At 45.6% G+C, this 22528-nt stretch overlaps 1 protein-coding gene across 2 annotated transcripts in view; it reads left to right on the forward strand.

The window, feature by feature from the left end:
- KCNH1 (potassium voltage-gated channel subfamily H member 1) overlaps positions 1-22528 on the forward strand; it is a gene marked incomplete at its 5' end in the record, with an annotated part of 415199 nt that overhangs the window by 320741 nt on the left and 71930 nt on the right. For both annotated transcript variants that reach the window (XM_082612883.1, XM_082612884.1), the window contains one exon: positions 5719-5915. In XM_082612883.1, the coding sequence (XP_082469009.1) occupies positions 5719-5915 (197 nt within the window). The remainder of the gene's footprint in view (positions 1-5718; positions 5916-22528) is intronic.

A 22528-nucleotide genomic window follows, 5' to 3' on the forward strand; every position in this document is an offset into this window, starting at 1 on the left:
ATTTACTGAGGCTTGATTTGTAACCCAGGATGTGATCTATCCTGAAGAATGTTCTGTGCACACTTGAGAAGAAAGTGTAATCTGCTGCTTTTGGATGGAATGTCCTATAAATATCAATTAAATCTATCTGGTCTATTGTGTCCTTTAAAGCTTGTGTTTCCTTATTAATTTTCTGTTTGGATGATCTGTCCATTGGTGTAAGTGAGGTGTTAAGGTCCCCCACTGTTATTGTGTTACTGTCAATTTCCTCTTTTGTAGCTGTTAGCAGTTGCCTTATGTATTGAGGTGCTCCTATGTTGGGTGCATATATATTTATGATTGTTATATCTTCTTCTTGGATTGATCCCTTGATCATTATGTAGTGTCCTTCCTTGTCTCTTGTAACATTCTTTATTTTAAAGTCTATTTTATCTGATATGAGTATTGCTACTCCAGCTTTCTTTTGATTTCCATTTGCATGAAATATCTTTTTCCATCCTTTCTCTTTCAGTCTGTATGTGTCCCTTGGTCTGAAGTGCATCTCTTGTAGACAGCATATATATGAATCTTGTTTTTGTATCCATTCAGCGAGCTTGTGTCTTTGATTGGAGCATTTAATCCATTCACGTTTAAGGTAATTATCGATATGTATGTTCCTATGACCATTTTCTAAATTGTTTTGGGTTTGTTTTTGTAGGTCCTTTTCTTCTCTTGTGTTTCCCACTTAGAGAAGTTCCTTTAGCATTTGTTGTAGAGCTGGTTTGGTGGTGCTGAATTCTCTTAGCTTTTGCTTGTCTGTAAAGCTTTTGATTTCTCCATCGAATCTGAATGAGATCCTTGCCAGGTAGAGTAATCTTGGTTGTAGATTCTTCCCTTTCATCACTTTAAATATGTCATGCCACTCCCTTCTGGCTTGTAGAGTTTCTGCTGAGAAATCAGCTGTTAACATTATGGGAGTTCCCTTGTATGTTATTTGTCATTTTCCCTTGCTGCTTTCTATAATTTTTCTTTTTCTTTAAGTTTTGCCAGCTTGATTACTATGTGTCCCAGCATGTTTCTGCTTGGGTTTATCCTGTGTGGGACTCTCTGCGATTCCTGGACTTGGGTGGCTATTTCCTTCCCATGTTAGGGAAGTTTTCAACTCTAATCTCTTCAAATATTTTCTCGGGTCCTTTCTCTCTTCTCCTTCTGGGACCCATATAATGTGAATGTTGTTGCGTTGAATGTTGTCCCAGAGGTCTCTTAGGCCATCTTCATTTCTTTTCATTCTTTTTTCTTTATTCTCTTCCACAGCAGTGAATTCCACTGTTCTGTCTTCCAGGTCATTTATCCGTTCTTCTGCCTCAGTTCTTCTGGTATTGATTGCTTCTAGTGTATTTTTCATTTCAGTTATGTTATTTTTCATCTCTGTTTGTTTGTTCTTTAATTCTTCTAGCTGTTTGTTCTTTAATTCTTCTAGGTCTTTGTTAAACATTTCTTGCATCTTCTCCATCTTCGCCTCCATTCTTTTTCTGAGGTCTTGGATCATCTTCACTATCATTATTCAGAATTCTTTTTCTGGAAGATTTTCTATCTCCACTTCATTTAGTTGTTTTTCTGGGGTTTTATCTTGTTCCTTCATCTGGTACATAGCCCTCTGCCTTTCCATCTTGTCTATCTTTCTGTGAATGTGGTTTTTGTTCCACAGGCTGCAGGATTGTAATTCTTCTTGCTTCTGCTGTCTGCCCTCTGGTGGATGAGGCTATCTAAGAGGCTTGTGCAAGTTTCTTGATGAGAGGGACTGGTGGTGGGTAGAGCTGGCTGTTGTTCTGGTGGGCAGAGCTCAGTAAAACTTTAATCTGCTTCTCTGCTGATGGGTGGGGCTGGGTTCCCTCCCTGTTGGTTGTTTGGCCTGAGGCAACCCAACACTGGAGCCTACCCGGGCTCCTTGGTGGGGCTAATGGCAGACCCTGGGAGGGCTGATGCCAAGGAGTACTTCCCAGAATATCTGCTGCCAGTGTCCTTGTCCTCACGGTGAGACAGAGCCACCCCCCGCCTCTGCAGGAGACCCTCCAACACTAGCAAGTAGGTCTGGTTCAGTCTCCTATAGGGTCACAGCTCCTTCCCCTGGGTCCTGGTGCACACACTACTTTGTGTGTGCCCTCCAAGAGTGGAGTCTCTGTTTCTCCCAGTCCTGTCGAAGTCTTGCAATCAAATCCCACTAGCCTTCAAAGTCTGATTCTGTAGGAATTCCTCCTCCCGTTGCCAGACCCCCAGGTTGGGAAGCCTGACGTGGGCACAGAATCTTCACTCCAGTGGGTGGACTTCTGTGGTATAAGTGTTCTCCAGTTTGTGAGTCACCCACCCAGCAGTTATGGGATTTGATTTTATTGTGATTGTGCCCCTCCTACCATTTCATTGTGGCTTCTTCTTTGTCTTTGGATGTGGGGTATCTTTTTTGTTGAGTTCCAGTGTCTTCCTGTCAATGACTGTTCAGCAGTTAGTTGTGATTCCAGTGCTCTCACACGAGGGAGTGAGAGCACATCCTTCTACTCTGCCATCTTGAACCTATCTTCTATAGCTTTTTAAATTGAAGTATACTTGACATACAATATTATATGTTATGGGTATACAGAATAGTGATTGACAATTTTTAAAGGTTATATTCCATTTATAGTTATTAGAAAATGTTGGCTATATTCTCCATGTTGTACAGTATGTCCTTGTATCTTAGCTTGTACCTCTTATTCCCTTACCCCTATATTCCCCCTCCCCCTTCCCTCTCCCCACACTGATAACCACTAGTTTGTTCTCTGTATCTGTGAGTCTGCTTCTTTTTTGTTTTATTCACTAATTTGTTGTATTATTTTTAGACTCCACATGTAAGTAATGTCATACAGTGTTCATTTTTCTTTGACTTATTTCACTTAGCATAATACCCTCCAAGTCCATCCCTGTTGCTTCAAATGGCAACATTTCATTCTTTTTTATGGCTGAGTAGTATTCCATTGTGTGTTTGTGACATGTATACACACATACACCACATCTTCTTTATTCAGTCATCTGTTGATGGAAGCTTAAGTTGCTTAAAGGAAGTAATCTTAATAAGAATTAGGCAAGATTACCAATGGTCTACTCTCAATAGTTCTGGCTTAGTTATACCACATTTGATCAGAGTAGGAGACTGTAGAACTTGTAAATTCTGCATTTTCTCACTGATGGGCAAACCTCTCACTTAGGAGAACCTGCCCATTAGAGCCACCTCTAGCTCTTTCTCATCTCTTTATTTCAGTGAAGGAAGTGGGGTGTCAGTTCAGAGCTGGGATGATTTTCATTGTTCTGCTGGAATATTAGGTAAACCATTAAGTAATTTCTCATGGGCCTCTCATCCTAGAATTCCATGATTCTGTGTGTTCTGGTTATCTGTTTCTGCTTAACAAACAGTTCCTAAATTTAGTGGCTTAAGAAATTAATTGTTTCTCATGATTCTGTGGGTTGTTTGGCTCAGCTGGCTGGTTCTCCCTTGAACTTCCCACGTGTGCTTGCTGTCCAGCATTGGCTGGGGCTACAGTCATCTGAAGGCTTGACCAGGCTGGATGGCCAAAATGGCTTGCTTACATGACTGACAGAGGCTGGCTGTCCCTAGATCACTTCTATGTGACCTCTTGTGTGGTTTGTTCTTCTCAAAACATGGTGGTTGGGTCCAAGAGGGAGCATCCTGAGAGTAAGTGTTCCAAGAGACACAGGCAGAAGCTACAAGTCTTCTTATGACCCTGCCTGAAAATCCTGGAACATCATTTCTGCCACATTCTATTGGTGAAGGTGAGAGATTAAAGTGAGTTCAGATTCAAGGAAAGGGAATTAGGCTTTGCCTCTTGAAGTAAGTTGCAGTATATGTGTAGGGTCCATTTTTTTTTTACTATTTACCATACTGCATGTCAGAAAAAGAGAATTCTCTAGGAGAATAGGATTACATAATTATGAAAGGTGTGAGAGGCATTGCAGAGCAGTAAAGAGGGGTTATAGAATGCTCCATATGTATTAATGAATTGGCCAGCCTTTTTGGTGAGGACTCCATGCTAGGGAGCACACACTGAATGAACCTCTCTCCATGGAAGCCAGGTGGTATCACACTGAGAGAAACATTACCGTCCGCTGGCCCCTGCCCTACATTAGCCCACTCATATAACAGATGGCTGAAAAATACCTGGTAAGGGAATTTAAATAGCACAGTTTTAAAGGCATATTTACCTAAATGCTACCCCAAGCATGTATCCTACTCATATTGAGTTGGTGAAACCGTCTTCATAAATTAGAACTACACATTATTTCACAAACACATAGAGTAATGTGTCCAGTATACTTGCTTTTCAGCTCACGTCGTGGAGGTGCTTAGAGAAGGCTGTACCCGTGGAGTACCTTATGTACTTAGAGTGGACACTTTTTGGTGTTTTAGAAAAAGTCAAATTCTGTCCAGATGCTTAGAACTCTAATTGCCTCCTTAGCCTGAATTAGGAAAACAGTTGCCCTGTAAATCACACTGAGTTGCAGGTACCTGGGTTCTAGCTGCAGAGTGTGGCTGATCTGGATGCATGGGCTGACAACTCCCTTGAGAGTTGTTAGATTGGTTTTCACCCTTGTTGCATTGTTTCCTTCCCCCCACCACACCCTCCGCCCCCACAAATACTCCTCTCTGGCTCCCTGGGGACTCAAATTTGTGTTTAGCTGGGCTGAAATTTTAAAAACAAGAGAAACAACATTTCAAGCTATTTATAACCAGAGACTGTGCCAGGAATGAATTAAGCTTTGCATTAGACATATGTTAAAACATTGGTTTCTGGGAAAGGTAGGAAGAATATCCCTAAGTGTGAAAAACAGATATTTAGAGGAGATTGATAGAAGTTTGACCCAGAATATGGCTATGTGGGATGAGTACTCTATTGACTTATTATTAAATATATTGTTAAATATAGTCTTGTGGAATACTAGGTATAGAGATTCCTGGAGATGCCACTTATATAGGGCCCATCTTTTTATACTGCCAGGAGGGCATTTGGCAAGGGGAGGAACATGGAAGGAGGTATGGGAGAGAGGGTGAAGAATGAGGCACCACACAAACATAAACCTCAGGGCAGTGGACAGAGTGTGGGAGAAGAGGAACTCCACTCTTGCCTGACTCCTTCCATGTAGGTCATCCGAAACGGGGGAGACACCGCCTGTTCTTCAGCTTCCAACGAAGAGTCCACACCCTCCCCATAGCAGCCTAGTGTGCGCCTCTCAGTCCCACTAACGTAGACCCACAGTTCACCTTCCTTCCTCACTTCTCTTTTGCCAGCAGATATTGCAAGAACTCCTACTGTGTGCCAGACACTGTGTGTTAGTGGAGAGATGAGACACAGGAATGCTCATGTTGGGAGACAGACAAAAAACAAGTAAATAATATAATTGCAGACTATGATTGATGCTTCAGAAAACCGTGGGTGATAAAGAATAACATGGGGTTCCCATTTTGGATAGGGTGTTCAGGAGATCACAAATGAACCCAAAGTTATTGGTTGAACTTTGACATATATCCTATGGTATTTTAAAGTTTCTTAAATTGCATGTTGCTAAGGTCCAAATTAAAACCATTTTTGCCTTTTCTGAGCCCAAGCCATGGAATGCCAAATGGACAGCAACTCTAAGAGACAGTGGGAAGCCAGCCCCGATGGCCAGACACCTCCTACTGATACTTTCCTCATCACCATTTTCTCTCCTCAGGGAAGGGAGACGTGTTTGGAGACGTGTTCTGGAAGGAAGCCACCCTTGCCCAGTCCTGTGCCAATGTCAGGGCCTTGACCTACTGTGACCTGCATGTGATCAAGCGGGATGCCCTGCAGAAAGTGCTGGAATTCTACACAGCCTTCTCCCACTCCTTCTCCCGGAACCTCATTCTCACCTACAACTTGAGGAAGAGGGTGAGCTGGCAGTTTCAGTTTCTTTTCTACCAAGAGCAGTCTCTGTACACTTAGGATAACCACGTGGGCCAGGAAAGTCCTTTTGCTGTTTATTTAAATGGAGCAATTGGTTCTGTAGAGGTTCTGTTTGTTGTTTGCTCTTCGGAGCTTTTGCTATGAAATGAGAGAGAAAAGGATGTTGCTAGATTAAAAGATGGATTGATTTTGGTGCAGAAGGGATTTGTTCATGAGTGTGTCTGTGGGCTTTTCTTCAGTAAAATCCTGACCTTCTAGCGTTTTGAAAAGATGAGTAAAAAATGAGGTTGTTAGTCAATGAAATGACTGAGTGGGACCACTTAATTAATATAAACTGAATTCTCCCTGGCGACTAGGACCCACTAAATGGTGTGAGGCTATTAGCCAGCTGGTAATAAGAATTTTTTTTAAAGATATGAAAATGATTCAGTTGAGTCCAGAAAATAAGAAAGAGATGGAATCTGATTGCCTAGAGAATATTTTGTATACAACTGTCAATTTAACGAACTGAGAAATGATTTGTAGTTTTAAGAACCAGAAGATTTCTCATCTGAACCTGTTTCTTTCACCCTCAAATCATCAGAATTGCTCCGTCTGTCTCTGCAAGGATTAAAATATGTCTTGTACTCTTGAGGTTTTCATGACTGATTTTCATGCATTTCATTTATGTCCTTTAGTTAAGAAGTAGCTCTCAACCTATAGACATCATCTGGGAGGATTGTCATAGGAATCTTTCCAGAAATGACCTCTCGATCTGCACCCCCCCCAAACTGTTCCTCTTCTCGTGGTCCCTGTCTCTATTAACATTGTCTGTCTCGCCCTGGGGTTCCAGGTTAGAAACACCCGCTGTCAACACTGATGCTTCTTCCCTGTCCCCCATGCCTCAGTTTACTCATCAGATCCTGTTGGTTCCACCGATCCTCTCAAACCTGAGTCCACACTTTGCATCCCCCCTCAGGGCTCTTCCTGAGCTCTTGGACCATGGCACCCCTGATACAGAGTCTCCCCCTGTCCTGAAGCAAGCATAGGCTCCAAACACATCCTCCTTCCCTGTGTCTCTCCTCAATGCGGTGCTTCCTCCTTGGCCACTTATGTGACGTTAAAGACTAATGGGATGACGTCACTCCCCTCCATAAAGACTTTTTGCCCCCACCCTAACTATAGGATAATGTCTGCAAACTTCAGCACAGCTTATGTGGTTTTTCACATCTGGCCCAAACTTAACCCCTGAGCTCCAACCCCAGCACTCTTCCCACGCCCACCACGCCCACCAGGAGAATGGCCAACACAGCTCTGCAGACATGCCACACCCTTTCAGAGTACTCTGTCTCTGCATGGGCTTCCTGACCTGGAATTCTTTTCTCTTCTTCTGTGTGTGACAAATTCCTGTTAACCCTTAAGAGTCTGCTGAAATGTTTATTTGTTCATCAAATCCAGTACATGCCAACTGAACTAGACTAGATGTATAAAACTGAGTAAAACTCAATTCCCTAGCTTCAGGAAGCTCAAGTCTAATGGAGACAATCCACATGGGAAGGCTAAGTGTGGTACACGATGCTAAGTACAATGAGTGTGATTTGTACAAGGTGTTAACGGGATCATAAAGGAGAAGGGCAGATAAAGGGGGAGTCAGGGAGAAAGTATTGGTGGGGGTGGTGATACCTGAGCTGAGTCTTAAAGGATCAGTTTGCCAAACAAAGAGGACGGTTGCACTTGGAGGAGCAGCTTGAGTAAAGGCACAGAGAAAGGAAACAGCCTTTTGCCAAGTTTTTTGTACAAAGTTCCAAACGCCTGTCATTGGGTTACCCCAACAATATGCTTCTACCTATTTTACATTCCTTGAATTGCACTGCCTTGTGAGTCCCTGCTCAGAGACCTGGGAGGGCAAGGGCTTGGTATCCCCAGTGCCTAACCCAGCACGGGGAATTATAAAAACATCCGGGGATGGCATGGAGAAAGAGAGGGGATCTCTGGGCCTCAGTATCCATATCATAAGATGTGAGGTTGTGGCCAGATGATTGATGATTTTTATGGTTCTGTGATTGGAAAACTGGTCGTTTAAATTCCAGTGGGGGAGAAATGTGCATTTATAGTTCTTCTTTGTTTATCTGCAAACATGGAACGCTTGCTGGTGATAGTTTTAGCCAAGTGGATTCTCTTAAAGTCTATTTTTTGATGGATTCCTTCTTTTTATGAAAGCAAGTTGATTATGATCAGCTTTCAGTGTTGCTGATAATATAGGTTGGAAAAAATGCACAGTTTGGGTTACTTGGAGGACTAATCATCTTGGAAAAATTGTGGATCAAGTAAATCTGTCTTAGAAAAACAAGGACGACAACAAAAACAATGTGTCAGCGGTCAGATTGTTTTTGTAAGTGCAGAATGATTGACAGCTCTGCAGAAGAGAAGACTCGGGGACCACGTTTCTGAAGGGCTGTGTGGAGGAGCATTTGGCATAGTCTGTGTGGCCACAAGGTGCAGAGGTAGAACCAAAGCTGTAGACAGTATAAGAAAGACCTCGGAAAAGATCGGAGCTGCCCATTGAATTCAATAGGTATCTGGTCTCTTGTCCTGGAGGTATTTAGGCATCCCCTGGAGACCCCTCAGAGACACTGTGGAGGGGACGTAGCCATCCAGTGGAGAGTCAGATCAGTTGATCTTCAAATGTCCTTCCAATCTCAAGTGCCTATGAGTCTGATATGGACCCGAGAGAATTTTAGTGAGATCTTTTATATAAAGAGAAAAAGAAAAAGAGGCATTTTGGTATATTCATTGTAGTCTCTCATTTTGTCCTTCTGTGAATTAATGCCTAGTTACGTAGGGCATAGAAGATGAGAGCATTACATGCATGAATCATTCTTGCAGCTATTTTTTTCTGGCCAAATGAAGTGTATTCTTGCGGCTGTTTCTATCTTGGCAAAATTGAGTGTGTTATTTGCAAAGATTCCTGAGAACACAGTGCCTTTGACATCTGTTTGGGGAGTTGTTCGGTCCTGTAGATGTCCTCCAGTGCACAGCAAGAACTCTGTGCTGGAAGGTGCCTCAATGAACATCCAGTCTCTCCTCCATTTCACCACCACCCTCATTTCACAAATATGACATTTTATAGAAAGGTCATAGTAAAGAAAGAACCGGAGCCAGAAATGACTCATTGACCAGGTCTCTTCCTGCTTCTCACAGCTTCATAGCTGACCCTGTCCTCTGTATTCCAAGTCTCACCCCCTTATCCCTGAACCCATGTGTATGAGCACCACCCAGCCCTTGGCACTGCTCTTGGGACCCAACTCATGGAGGACCTGTTACCTTCCTCCAAAGACACCTGAGGTCACAGGCAAGGATGAAGGAGGCAGAACCTGAAGGCCAATCCAGCATTTTGACCTTTGGTTTTCCTTGTCTGTGGGCTCTGAGCCAGATGAGACTTCAGTCTGCATCCTGCTCTACCACTTAGTGCTTCTGCAAGCTCTAAATGTTTCCCCATCTGTAAAATGGGGCTGATGGAAAGGTCTACTTGTAAGATAATTATGAGGATTAAATAAGATAATATTTGCAAAGCTCCTACACACAGGTTCTAGAACATAGTATGTGCTCAATTAAACTCTGAGTTGTTATTATTTTGTTTCATCCACTTGACACTCCCTTCTTTCTTATCTTACGCTTCTGCCTTTGTGTATACAGGGCACTCGCGCTGCAGAATGGCAGGGCACTTGCTCTGCAGAATGTTCTGTGGGGTGGATGTTATCCCAGGGTTCTCTGCACCTCTTGCAGCAAAGGAGGGGCCAGCTGTTCTGGCCTCACTGTCCCTTTAGCTCCTGTCAGTGGCGAGGTCGGCGCACACCCACTCTTTTGGCTAGTTCCATTCAAGGAGGGAAAAATGGGTTGTTCTTACCTGTTAGGTCAGTCACCAGGGCATCAGTATTTTGCCAAGAGGAAAGCACAGCATCCTCCTCTCTTCTGAGGAGGTGGCGTGTACTTGTTCATGAAAAAAAGGGGAAGTGGGACCTTCCTCATCTCAGACCCTCGGCTTCCTAGGATGTCAGGCTCTCCGGGCATTTTCCTACAGGCAATCGGAGCTTTGTGCACTATTAATAGTAACATTATTACCAACTCCAGACACGTCACAATGTCAGTATATGTTTTATGTCAGCTTATTAAATCCTCAGAACAACCTCATGACATTACAGTACCAACCCCACTTCTCAAAGGAAGCAGCTAGGACTCCATGGAGAAGAGAATCACTTTTCCAAGGCCACCCAGCTCATAGGGGGTAGATTCCAAACCGGCACCTGCCCCCATCTTCCTGATAAGCGGCATTGCATCCTGTGGTGGGCCTCGGTTAAGTGTGGCTCTCAGCTTTTCCCATGTTGGTATTCTTCAGCTTCTGCTTTCTCCCAGTCTGTTGACTTTTCAGGGGTGGCACAGATTGTCTCCAAAATATCTCCAATGGCCTTTGCTATCCTTCAGGACATTTGGAGGATACTTTATTGTACAGTAAATCACAGTCATATCCCAGGTTGCGAGACATGAGAGGTTTTCCCGTCAAAGTGACAGCTACATCATTGGTGGGTGTGCTGAGGAGGCATGGCCCAGCAGGTCAGCTTGGCCATGATGCTAGTGACTTACTAAAAAGAGCACTCGTTTTGGAGTTAAGGACCTGGTTTTGAACCCTGCTGTGACTCCTGATTAGTTGTGTGCCCTTGTGCAAGTTACTGAACTACTCTAAGCCTCAGTTTCCTCATCTGTGAAAAGGGTCTAATAAAAGTCCCTCCTAACTAGGTTTATTGAGAAGATCATATGCATTAAAACAAAAAGAAGTTGACATAGTGCCTATAGGAACCACTCGCTACATATTTATTCCCTCTCTTCCCCGCCACCCATCCTCACCTTCCACCTTCAGTCCAGGAGGTTCTGAGTTCATGCTTTGCCCCTCTTTGTTTATAACCGGACCCTTTCTTGAATCATGTTTCACCTGGGCTCTACTCTCCTTATGACTGGGGAAGAGGTCTCACTTCCTAGGTGCTGGCTAGGAGATTGGTTCTCCTGCTCACTGTTAGGACAGTAGAGGAAGCGCACCTCAATTAAATGATGTATTGCAGACAAGCAGTTAGGTAATTAGCAGCAGTCAGTGCATGGGATAATTGGCATGTAGGTAGTTAGTAGGGTGGAGCTCATTCTCTGTGTAGGGCGCTTTATTTTTAAAGCCAGTATTTTTATGTTTTTAAGCATGTTTTGCATCATGTTTTCATATAGTAATTTGTTCCAGGATGGATTTTTCTTAGCTTGATAAGGCCCCAATGTAGTGAGTTTGGGAGGGAGTTGGGACTGTAGTTACTGGTGGTTTCAAAGCACCAGTTTTCTAAAACTGAGGTTGCCATAGTGAATTGTCTTGAATACTATATGTACATTTCTAGCCCACTTTAACAAAAGGGCATTTTATTCTGGCAAAGAGGAGGTCAAAGCATTGGAGGTTTGGAGAGAGCTCTGTGTATAAGTGGCATTGGAAAGCCTTTCAGTTTCCTCCCTGAACAAATTCTTCTGGAAGGTTGGTAAGATGGAAAGAAAGCACCACAGAGCCAGGTGCTTAGAAATACATCCCCTTCCTCACTGAAGAACTAAGTTTTCAAAATGATCTCTACACAGCCCATATTTTCCTTGTCATTCTTCCACAGTGAGGGCTTCTGTAGAATTAAAATAATCTATTAAAGTGTCAGGCTATAAAGATTATTTTAAAATTAGGGTGTTGGAATTAAGGGTGGGAAGGGGACAGATGATGTGAGTGATAAGACCATAATTCTTTCAGGACAACAAAATATAAACGAAAACCAAGTCCTTTTTTCATCAAGAGGATTGGAAGTGATGTTAGGGACCTGGGAGGCCTTCCTTGGATTTTCGGGGATCCTCCCTAGTACCCCAAAAAGCCCCAAAAAGCATATAGCAGAACCCCATCATGATGCTCGGGGTGGGAGATAATGAAAGGGCTCCATGCTTCACTATGTATAACTCTGCTTAAACTGCAGGTGGTCAGGCTATATCCAGCCATTTCCAAGGTAGCAATAAAGTTCTGCAATAAGTATAGGCTTTAAAGGAAGATCTTCACATCTGGGCTCAGCCACTTGTTAGCTGGGGAAGTGTGGGCAGCAGGGGGGGGAATTTGAACAAGTACAACTCTTTCTCTTCTGTGGATTCATCCTGTCTACCCCACTGGGTAGCTGTGGAAGGGTGATCAAGTGCCAGGCACAGTGCCTTACAGGTAGTAGGTACACAAGCTGGGTTAGTTCTCTTCCATTATCGGTAGGAGTGGAGGCAGCAGAGCAAAGAAGGAGGGCAGAGACTGTAATCGTTTGACTCATAGAATAATCATATGGAGGCAAGTCAAGAATACTTGAAATACTTCAAATCCTGGCTCTCCTTTTAGTGACCTGGGGCCAGCTACCTAACCTCTCTGGGCCCCGATTCATTCACTGGTAATATAGGAGTGGTCATAGTACCTTAGAAAGGTGCTTGGACGAAGCACGTTCTCAATGTACGTGTTGCTATCATTATTGTTATCACTGAGCTTAGTTTTTCTGGGAATTCAGAGACCCTGTCAGGTGCTAAACGTTTTAAAAGGGGAGCAGGAGCTAAACTGTAACACCTGGAAATCTCCCAGACACATGATTCCAAGATCTGTGCCTGGGCCCCCCAGGTAGCACCAGAGGACCAGGTGATTCATCAGGCAGGTTTGGTAAAGAATGGTGTTGTTGGACCCATCATCACAGATCCAATTTCCTCCCAGGACAGAATAGATGGAGGGACTGGAAGAGCCCAACGTGGAGGCAGTGGTGGGGGAGGGAAGCTGTAATTTATCTTAACTCTTATCATCCTTGATGTCCTGTGACACAGTGTGTTTACCACAAGTTAGAAAGGATCCGGCCTACCTTAGAGGACTGCCATGCCAATGCAGTCCTTTGGAGAGTGATGTACCTTCCTAATATTTTCTTAGAAGTGTGTGGTTGACTCATAATAAATAGGGTGGTGCTAATGAGTCTCAGACCATGGGCTCAGTCCCCAGGTGAGCAAGTGGGCATCCCGAAGTCTCAGATGTTTAGCCCAACATTTCTCACATTTATTTGGCCCCTGAACACTTTTTTGAATTATACCAATAAGTATCTATTATCTATTTTAATATACTTAATAGCATCCATCAGAGCTAGTGTTTTGCAGAACATCTTTGGGAAACAGGAACTAGATGATCTTTAATCTCTCTTCTGGCTCAAATGGTCAGTGACCTGTAGAATGGACAGGTCTTGTCGATGAAACATCCAGAAGCCAAAGATACTCAGTAGTGGGAGTGTCCCTCCCTGGGTCCTCGGTAAATCCCCAGCAGAGATTGCTGGCGGAGTCTCCCTGCTTTCTGAACATCCTCCTGAACTCAGCTTTCCCTCACCTCCCCACAAGGGCTCAGTAGCCCATTGTTTTCTAGAGGGCAGCCAGCCTTACGTTATCAAAGAGGATTTGGCTGCACACGTGCTAATAGAAGGCTGCTGAGACATGTTTTCTCCCTGGCCTCAAAGGCCCTCTTTGCGGGCTTCCCTGGTGGTGCAATAGTTGAGAGTCCGCCTGCCGATGCAGGGGACACGGGTTCATGCCCTGGTCTGGGAGGATCCCACGTGCCACGGAGCGGCTGGGCCCGTGAGCCATGGCCGCTGAGCCTGCGCGTCCGGAGCCTGTGCTCCGCAACGGGAGAGGCCACAGTGGTGAGAGGCCCACGTACCAGAAAAAAAAAAAAAAAGGCCCTCCTTGCAAGTTACTTTCTGGTTATTTTACTGGCTCAGTCAGATTTCATGTTCCTACCTCATCTGCCATGTGTCTGAGCTTCCTTGTTCCCATGTAAATGCTCTTCCTACTCTTAAAAGTTTTCTCTTTGGCTATGAGCTCATTCTTATAAATTTTGCCAGTGAGTCATGGAGGTTTTTATTCCAGCCCCTGCTCTTAGTTAGTAGAAAGTCAGGATTTGAACCTAGGCTGCCTGTCATAATGATAACTACCTTCTAAGATGTTAGAATAAAGGAATCAAATGTTAGTTCAGCCCCTCCAAGGGAGCTTGGGATGCTGGCATCAGGAGTTCACACGCAAATCTATCCCAGCCCAGATGCCTATGTAGATGGTTTCTAGTATAATGTGTGTCACGGAGCTACCCAATTTTGGTGCTTCTCACTGCAAACTTTGTTGGGTGTAATTTACTTGTTACCAGTGTTGCTTCATGGTCTTGTCCTGCCCTTCCTTAACTTAAACTTCTAGAGTAAATTCACAGTCAGGCCAGGACTCCATATAGCTTCTCTTCAGTCTCTCTGGTATAGGTGAGGCCCTGCGTCCTTTTGATCCAATAAGCACTGGTCATCCCACTGGTAGCTCTCGCTGTACTTCCAATTAACTCTGTGTGTCTTTCTTGCTATATAGAAGCTCCTTGAGGGCTGAGCCTTTGTCTGCCTGACTCGCCTCTGTCCTGATCAATTCTCTTAGAGCTTAGTACAAAGTAAGCATTCAATAGCTGAATGAATGAATGAGTGAATGAATGAATGAATGGACTCACCGACCAACCAAACAACCAACAAATGAACATACAAGTCCATCAACTTATTGGCCATGTGCCTTTCTCTTGTTATTGCTATAGATTTTTGAAGCCTTGACTGTAAGATGGTATCTGTAGAGACACCTCTCCTTTCTCCCTCCTAATCTTTGCCCATATATCCCACACCATCCCTTTCCCATTTTTTCTTCCTCAGGCCCTGGGTATAGAGATCTCTCAGCCACTGTAGGTACCACTGATGCCAGCATAAAATAATAACAGTCACCCTCATATATTGAGTGTTTCCCAGCCAAGTACATGCTAAAACTTTTATATGCATTATTATCTCATTTCTGTGCAGAGCAACCTGAGGCCCAAGTAGGTTAAATAATTTGCCCCAGATCCAGTAAGCTAATTGGAGCTAGAATTTGAGCCCAGGTCTGGCAATCACCAAGACTGTACTCTTGCTTTTGTGCCCCTCCTCTAAATGTGGACCCCATGTCCCAGATCCAGGGATAGCAGCACTGGTCCCTGTGCCCTCAGTTCCCCTGAGGAGCCTGTCAGCCACACATGGCTTTGGAGGCTGCAGCATGCCCTGCCTGTCTCCTGTGTAATTCCATTAGAGAGCTGTGGCCTAAGGGCATCTGGGCCTTCTGGAAGGCACCACAGGGCTAGATGGTTTGCTGTTTGTTCAGAGAAGGGGGAGGGGGATCCAGGTGAGTCACATAATCTAACGATGGAGTAAAAACCAGAAAATCAGAGGCAGAGTGATCCTCCTGACAAGTTCTCTTTGGCACGTGGGTCAGCACTGACACCATGGAGATGGCATAAAATCCTTGTGATGGTCTGTGGCTGGAATATCCAGAGCTGCAGTTTGTCCCAGACCATTATGAAAGGCCAGAGGAATGACCTTCAGCTCTCAATTGGGTGGCCAGCTGGGCTGGAGATTTGCAGCTGGGCAGGCTGAAGAGTCACGCTGGGGCCCAGAACACAGCCAGAGCTGGGGAAAGGCCTTAACGTCAGAGTGGGCCTATGAGAACCATGAGCCTAAGCCCTTTCTAGCCCAGGAGTAGTTAGCAAAGGCTTTGAGGGGGTAACTTTGAGCTGGATCTTGATGGAGGGGAGGTGGGAATTTACCTGACTGGGAGAGAAATCCAGTCCTATGGGGATACACTTGTGTCTTATGGAAGGCAACTCTATGCCCCATGGAGGGTACCCCCCATGCCTGATGCCAAAAACTCAGCCTCTGTGAACTGGTGCTGAATCGAATCTCGGAGACAGAGTTTTGGGTGAAGTAGAAAAGAAGAGCTTTATAGCTTTGCCAGGCAAAGGGGGCACAGCAGGCTTGTGCCCTGAAAAATTGTTTGTCCCAAACTGGGAGGATCTGGTGAGGAGTTTTATAGCGATGGTTCAAGGGTGGGGTTGCAGATAAGATCAGATTATGTGTAGGGCCTGCACTCCTTTAATCTGGCCTCAGGTAATCTCTTGATGAGCTTCTCTGATCCTTTTAATCTGGCCTCAGTTGGTCTTCTCTGGAATGAAGAATGCTGACATCTTCCATCTGTTGTGGCTTTTAGTTCTGTAGAAGAGCTCGAAGATATTGTTATGTGTATCCCTTGAGGTGGAACCAGGACGCTGCCCCAAGACTGCACTAGTGTTTCTTGCCTGCTCCCCCCTTGTCCCTGTATCCCCTCCCTTCCCTGATTAGCAACTGTTTGAATCTGCCCTTTGGGACTCAAGGAAGGTCATGGAGGCTGGAGTCTATTCCCTACAAACAAGAAATGGGGGACACAGAAGGGCTTCCTTTCCCAGGAGCCCCACAGGGTCCTGCTTGGTTTCACGCCTCATGGTGGACAGCACGTAGAGATGGCTGGTTAAATGGCTGATACTTAATCAGGAACGTGTCTTTGCATGGATGATGGGAAAATAGTGAATCTAATCAGTAAGAATCCGAGAAGAGAGGGCCTGCTGAGGGAACCACTAGCCAGTCTCCTCACCCCTCAATTTTTTTCTTTTTTCTTTTTTTCTAAAACTCCACCTGGTTTTACCTATGAAGAGGTTGCTTGAAGACTTCAAAAGGGCATTTGTCCCAGACTTACAGGCTAGGGCAGCTTCAGGATTCTCCTTTCCTAGAGGTGTCTAGAGACCCCAAGGAGAAGTGGACTAGGATATGATGCTTTCCAGGGTCTAGAGTGAGCTTGCTATCTCTTCTGTACCCAGCAGTGTTATAGGAACCCAGCAGCAACTCAAACCTTTTTACTTTCCAGGCTTTTACATCCACCTGACTGTCCCTGGGCTGCCTATAATAGCAAGAGCCTGCATATTTTCCAGAACAGATTTAATTTTTAAGAAGCCCCTTGCTACAGGCAGCATGCTGAGGATGGTGCCTTTTTCCTCGGAGATCTATTTGCAGACAGCTCCTGCGTTCTGCTGCATTTCCCAGCACACTCCTCGCAAGTGCTTAAACCAGACATGAAATAGCTTCTGGTTCACAGAGTATGAATTTTTAAAAGAGGGTACTTGTTTGTATTATCGCAGGGAAAATCTTGCCCTCCTCCAGCTGGAGCACATCATACATTTGGCGCCTCCTGTTGGTGAGGTGTGATAGTGTACCTAACCGTGATGGACCTCTGTAACCAACTGGATGCATGGAGAAGAGAAGCTGGTCCCAGTAACTGAAACAGGGAGAGGGCTTCCCCAGGCCTGGGACAAATCCTATGGCAGACGGCAGCGGGTAGGAGAATGACATGGAAAAAGAAGAGAACACCTGCAGAGTTAGGAATTGGCATAGATCACTTAAAATCCTTGGTGACCGATGTTAATTGGACTTACAATGATCATTTCACAATATATACAAATATTGAATCATTATGCTGTACACCTGAAACTAATAGAATGGTACTTGTCAATTATATCTCAATTAAAACAATACTGAAAATCTTGACAAAATACACTACTCAGGGCTCTAGCTAGCAGCAGGCCATGTAGTAAACTGGTGACATTCCCTTCCCTGAAGTCCCATTCTCAAGCAATTGGAGGAATTTTGCCATAGGAATTTGAACTCGATTTCATAAAAGAGATGATGAAATGATTATATAAGGCTCGGGGTGGGGGTGGGGTGTGAAGGGTGCTGCTTTCTCTGACATCCTCTCTGTTTGGTTTTCACTTGGCTCTGGGGAGGACTCAGAAAACTTGCTCTGAGTGGAAGCCACTTTCTTTTGCTCTAGGACAGTGAGGGTGTGGGGAAAGAATTGCGCTAAGGGAAAGAAAAGGGAGAGAGAAATAAAGGCAAAGGATACCTGTGACTGGGGAGTTGCAGGGGGATGAGCGGATTTGGCAGGCATTATTTATTGAAGAGGGGAACGTGGTCCTTGCTGTGCACAGCTGAAATTTCGTGCAGGGAGGCAGATGCCTTTGCTAACCCCGTGAGCTGGGCTGGAAGAAAAACCCAGGGCAGAGCCAGCGTTCCAAATTCAATTTTCTCAACCCTTCTGCCTCAAGGCCAGATGAATCCAGCAGCAGAGCGGCTTTGTTTCACTGTTTGTTTCACTGCATGTCGAGGCAGCTGAGAAGCTGCCAGGCTTTTCATCCCGGGCTTTGTGTTTCAGCACCTCCTAATTCCACTCTGACGTTTCTCTCAGGTTAGAACCTGAACAGGGATGCTTTGGGCACAAGGCTTGTTGGCTGGTGTTCCTAATTACGGTCCCAGTGACAAAACTCCTTGGAGTCTATAATCAGTCACTTCAAGCAGTGTTTCTCCACGGCCCCCAGCCCAACTCACCTGACAGCACAGCTGCGTCCCGTGCCATGTGCAGGGGTAGCACCCGCGGCGCTCTGTGCTTCTTCCTCCCCGCTCCGCACTGCTGGTGACTGCTCATGTGCTCAGGGCTCACAGAGGGGGCCAGAGCATAAGCAGCGGCCCCTTTGTCCCTGTGTGGGCTTTGGCTGCTGTCTCCTTCTGCAGAGCCAGGCACTGTTTGCACGTGGGCACGCGAGCCCTTCTCACACCCATGGCTAGAGGTTTGCAGGCTTCCCCATGGACCGGGCCGTCTGCCAGCAGTGTTGCTGTTGCCGTGTGTGTGTGTGTGTGTGTGTGTGTGTACTCACGTGCACACACGCAGCATTTCCTCCTGTCAAATACTAGTCCTAAAGGAAGCAGCCAGGGAGAAGAGAGCTGGATAATCCACCAACCATTCCCTGGATCCAATCACCCCAAGCATCTTGTTCCTTCACCAGCTGGTGTTGTCAGGTCCGCTTTGCTTGGCTAGGGAAGTATTTTTTTCTTCCTTTGTATTAGCGGTAAAGATTCACCTGACATCTGTAAGCTCAGAAACCCTGTCATGAGCCATGTGGTGATCCGTTGTTATTCATCTACACGGGTACTTTATGGAGGGTAAATGTCCCCATTTGGGGCTACTTGCTTGAGCCCCAAATCCTTCGTAAGTACAATAGGCTGATTATAGGGCTGGGGAAGGGCCTGGGGAGAATAGGAACCGTGCATGTAAAGCACTCTGGGTGCAGGACCTTCTAGGCCAGGGGCCTTTCATGGCATTTACAAATAATTCATGCCTACAAGCCCCCAGTGGGTTTACTATGGGTTATTTATGATCCTGAGGCTTTGGTTCAGGAAACAAAAGATGCTCCTCCATAGAAACAGTGGGAAGCGTGCGTCTGAGACCCTGGCCTGAGCCTGACAACAAATGTTCAGGGCACGTGTTGCCGCTTCCTGTCACTGAGGCCAAGGACAGCCCCGCGGAGGAGCCTGGCCTCGGGCTTTCTTAGGCTGTCAGTGGCATTTGGACTCCAAGTTTCAATTGTAGTTGACTTTGTTTCCACGTTATCTGCATGTCTCTACTATTATTTACGACTATGTCCTATATGGCCTAGCAGTCTCAGGTTTCCTTCATCAGTTGGAGCTTCCCAGAGTAAAGAAAACCATCAGACCAGAAGCTTCTCTAGGTTGGTACACTGGTATCTCCCCACCATCTCCCAACACGCACTCACACAGGGGATCCCCAGGTGCATTAGTTAGCTGCAGCAGCTACTGTAACAGATGATCACACACTGCGGAGCTTAAAACAACAGGAATTTATTCTCTCACAACTTCGGGACCCCAGAGGTCAGAAATGGTGTCAGCAGGGCCGAGTTCCCTCTGAAGACTCTGGGGGAGAATCCTTCCTTGCTTCTGGTGGCTCCTGGCATCCCTTGGCATGTGGAGGCATAAAGTCCTTTGCCCTTTGCCTCTGTGCATCAAACCTCCCTCTCCTTTCACTTATAAAGACTCCAGTCATTGGATTTGGGGCCCACCCTAAATCCAGGATGATCACATCTCGAGATCCTTAAGTTAATTACATCTGCTGAGACCCTCTTTCCAAATAAAATCACATTCACTGGCACTGGGATTTAGGACTTGGGTATATTTGGTGGGGAAGGGTGTCGTTTAACTCAGTATGCGTCCCTTTCCTCTTCCTCGTCTGCCTTCTCTTCTTCCTCTTTCTACTCTTTTACCTCCTCATCCTTCCTTCTTCCTTCCTTCTCCTCTGCTCCGCTTTCCTCCTCTCCCTTCATCTCTTCCTTGAGTACATTTCCAGCACAGGCATTTTTTTTCTCATAAGGAACAGTCTTGTGTAAGTTGTGTTTCTTCTCCTGGATGGTTCTTGGAATAAAGTCCCAGTATTTGGTTAATCCTTCACATCCCAGAGTAAAATATCATCTTCCTTTGCCTTCTCTTGAGTAGTGTCTCCTTTGAACCCTGTGGAACTCTCGGTTTGACCTAGAGATTCACAAAGCACAGGAAGCATCAGGATCACAGAAAAGAGCTTTGTGCTAGACATCAGAGAGAACTTCCTGCTGGTAAAGGTTATGAGGTGCAGTAAGTAATACCTAAGCGGGTTATGGACTCCCCTTCCCTGCAAGTGGTGAAAAACAACCCTTTGTTGATTGTCTAGCTCGGATCTCTGTCGTTTTCTTGTTCTGAAAATCTTTGATGGATTTTTCCAGTCTCAGAATAAAGTCCAGGCCCAGGGATCTCATATAAGATCACATTCCAGCTGCAATGCACACTGCATCTTCATGCTGTTGTCCGATGCTCAGCCCCACAAGTTACAGAACATGCTGTGTCCTTACTTCTGCATGTGTCCTCTCCCTCAGGATGTCCTTCACCCTTCCTCACCACCTCCCTTCAAACCAATCCAGTCTTCAAACCCCAGCTCGGATTCTTCTTCCCACTTCTTCCCTCAGTCTGCATCCAGCTAGAATCTCTCTATCCTCTGGTATTTTGTTTGTCCTTTAGAGGAGCTATCACTCATGGTTTCATGTAGGATTAAGCACATATTTAATTTTTCCTCTGGATTTGGGGGCCTTGTACTTTTATTCCTTGCATTTCTTCCTCCAGGACCTGGCACTCATTAGACAATAGTTTAGGCTACTAGAGTCACAACTAAATGGCCACTCACCCTGCCTTTGTGGTTCAAGTTTAAAGTTTGCAGGTGGGGCCCCCGTGTTCTCAGCCAGCTTTCTCGTTCACCTGTCTCCAGCAGGCACCCTCAGGCCAGGCCGGCTGCTCCCCCCAGGGTGGCAAGTCATCTTAATTTGCCTGGGGCTATCCTGGTTTCAGCATTTAAAGCTCCACATCCTCAGAAACTCCTCGGTCCCAGGCAAACTGGTCACCCTACTCCACGCTCACCTTCTCCTGACTCTTGCTGAAAATCTCTGTGAATTGAATTGTAAGTCAGCCTCCATCTCTCTTTAGACATTTGTCATATGACCACTAAAACCGCTTTCCTTACCTGCAGGTGGGTGTCTGTCTGGCCCTGGCCCTGCACAGCCTCCCCACCGCTTCCCCCAGTGCAGTCTCATAAATGTGACTGTGAACTTCCCACTAGCCAGCAGCGTCCGCATAGTCCTGCTCTCTCTCCTGTTCCACCTCAACCCAAACTCACCTGATCCAAGTAGCTGACCCTCCCAGGCAACCGCTCACTTCTCCTCCCCCACCCAATTCCTTGCCTTTATCCCATCAAAGAGGTCCTGGGAGGATTGATCCCAGTCAGAACCCTCCCCTCTCTGGAGCTGCAACTCAAAGATGCCTCCTCCATAAAGCTCTCCCCAGGAAACTCCTTCCTGCCAGCTTATCACCCACCCCCCCATCATTCTTCCTCTGGGGGCTCCTAAGTGATTGAATGCAGCAGGACCTCTTGGGGAAAGTACCTGGTGACCTGGACTAGCTGTCGGGACCTGGGTTCTACCACAAGTTTACCATTAGGGCGTTCTTAACCTCAGTTTTGATCATTGTAAAATGAGAAAGTTGAGTGAACTCTAATGTTTTTATCAGCCTTACCAAACTTGGATTCTAAGGCTACCTGCCCACCCTGTCTGCTCTGGAGAGCATAGATACTAATGTCCTAAGCAAGGCAGCACTGGCAGGAGGCCTCTGAGATCACATACCCTATCACCTGTCCCTGCTTGACTTGTAATTCCCATCTTTATCCTTTGATTCCCCATAATCCCATCCTGGCCTGGCTGTGAATAGGACAAAAAGCTGCCACCTATAGCTTAAGAGATTTTAAAGCACAATTCAAAGACCATGATTCCTTTCCCATGACTTGGCTTACAAAACTGAAGATTTAGGAGGAGAAGTTCAATTCCTGAGCCTTGTCGCTGGCTCAGTTTCCACCAGACCCAAAGCTATGTCTGATTTTCCCCTCTGTGCCCCAGATGAACTTGTCAGGACCTCCTTGTTGCTGCCCTTGGAGGTCTTCCATGTAGTTGAATCTGTTGAAGCAATGGGCTGGGTGACCTTCTGCTTCAAAATCTATCACGTGTGCATGTCTCTGCGTGTGGTGCCGTTTTAACGTCTGCACCCAGTTTACTTTCACGTATTTTATCTCATCTGATCCTTGCAATAACTTGGTGAGGTTGATGCTCTTATTTCTCCATGCAAAACCTGAGGCTCAAACAAGTGAAATGTGGGAGTATGTGGCAAAATAGGACTTGAACTCAGATCCTCCAACTCCAAATCCCACGTCCTTTCCACTGGGCCACCCGCCCGTGTGTG

Source organism: Mesoplodon mirus (assembly GCF_964341445.2).
Source record: "Mesoplodon mirus genome assembly, chromosome: 3".
Taxonomy (NCBI): domain Eukaryota; kingdom Metazoa; phylum Chordata; class Mammalia; order Artiodactyla; family Ziphiidae; genus Mesoplodon; species Mesoplodon mirus.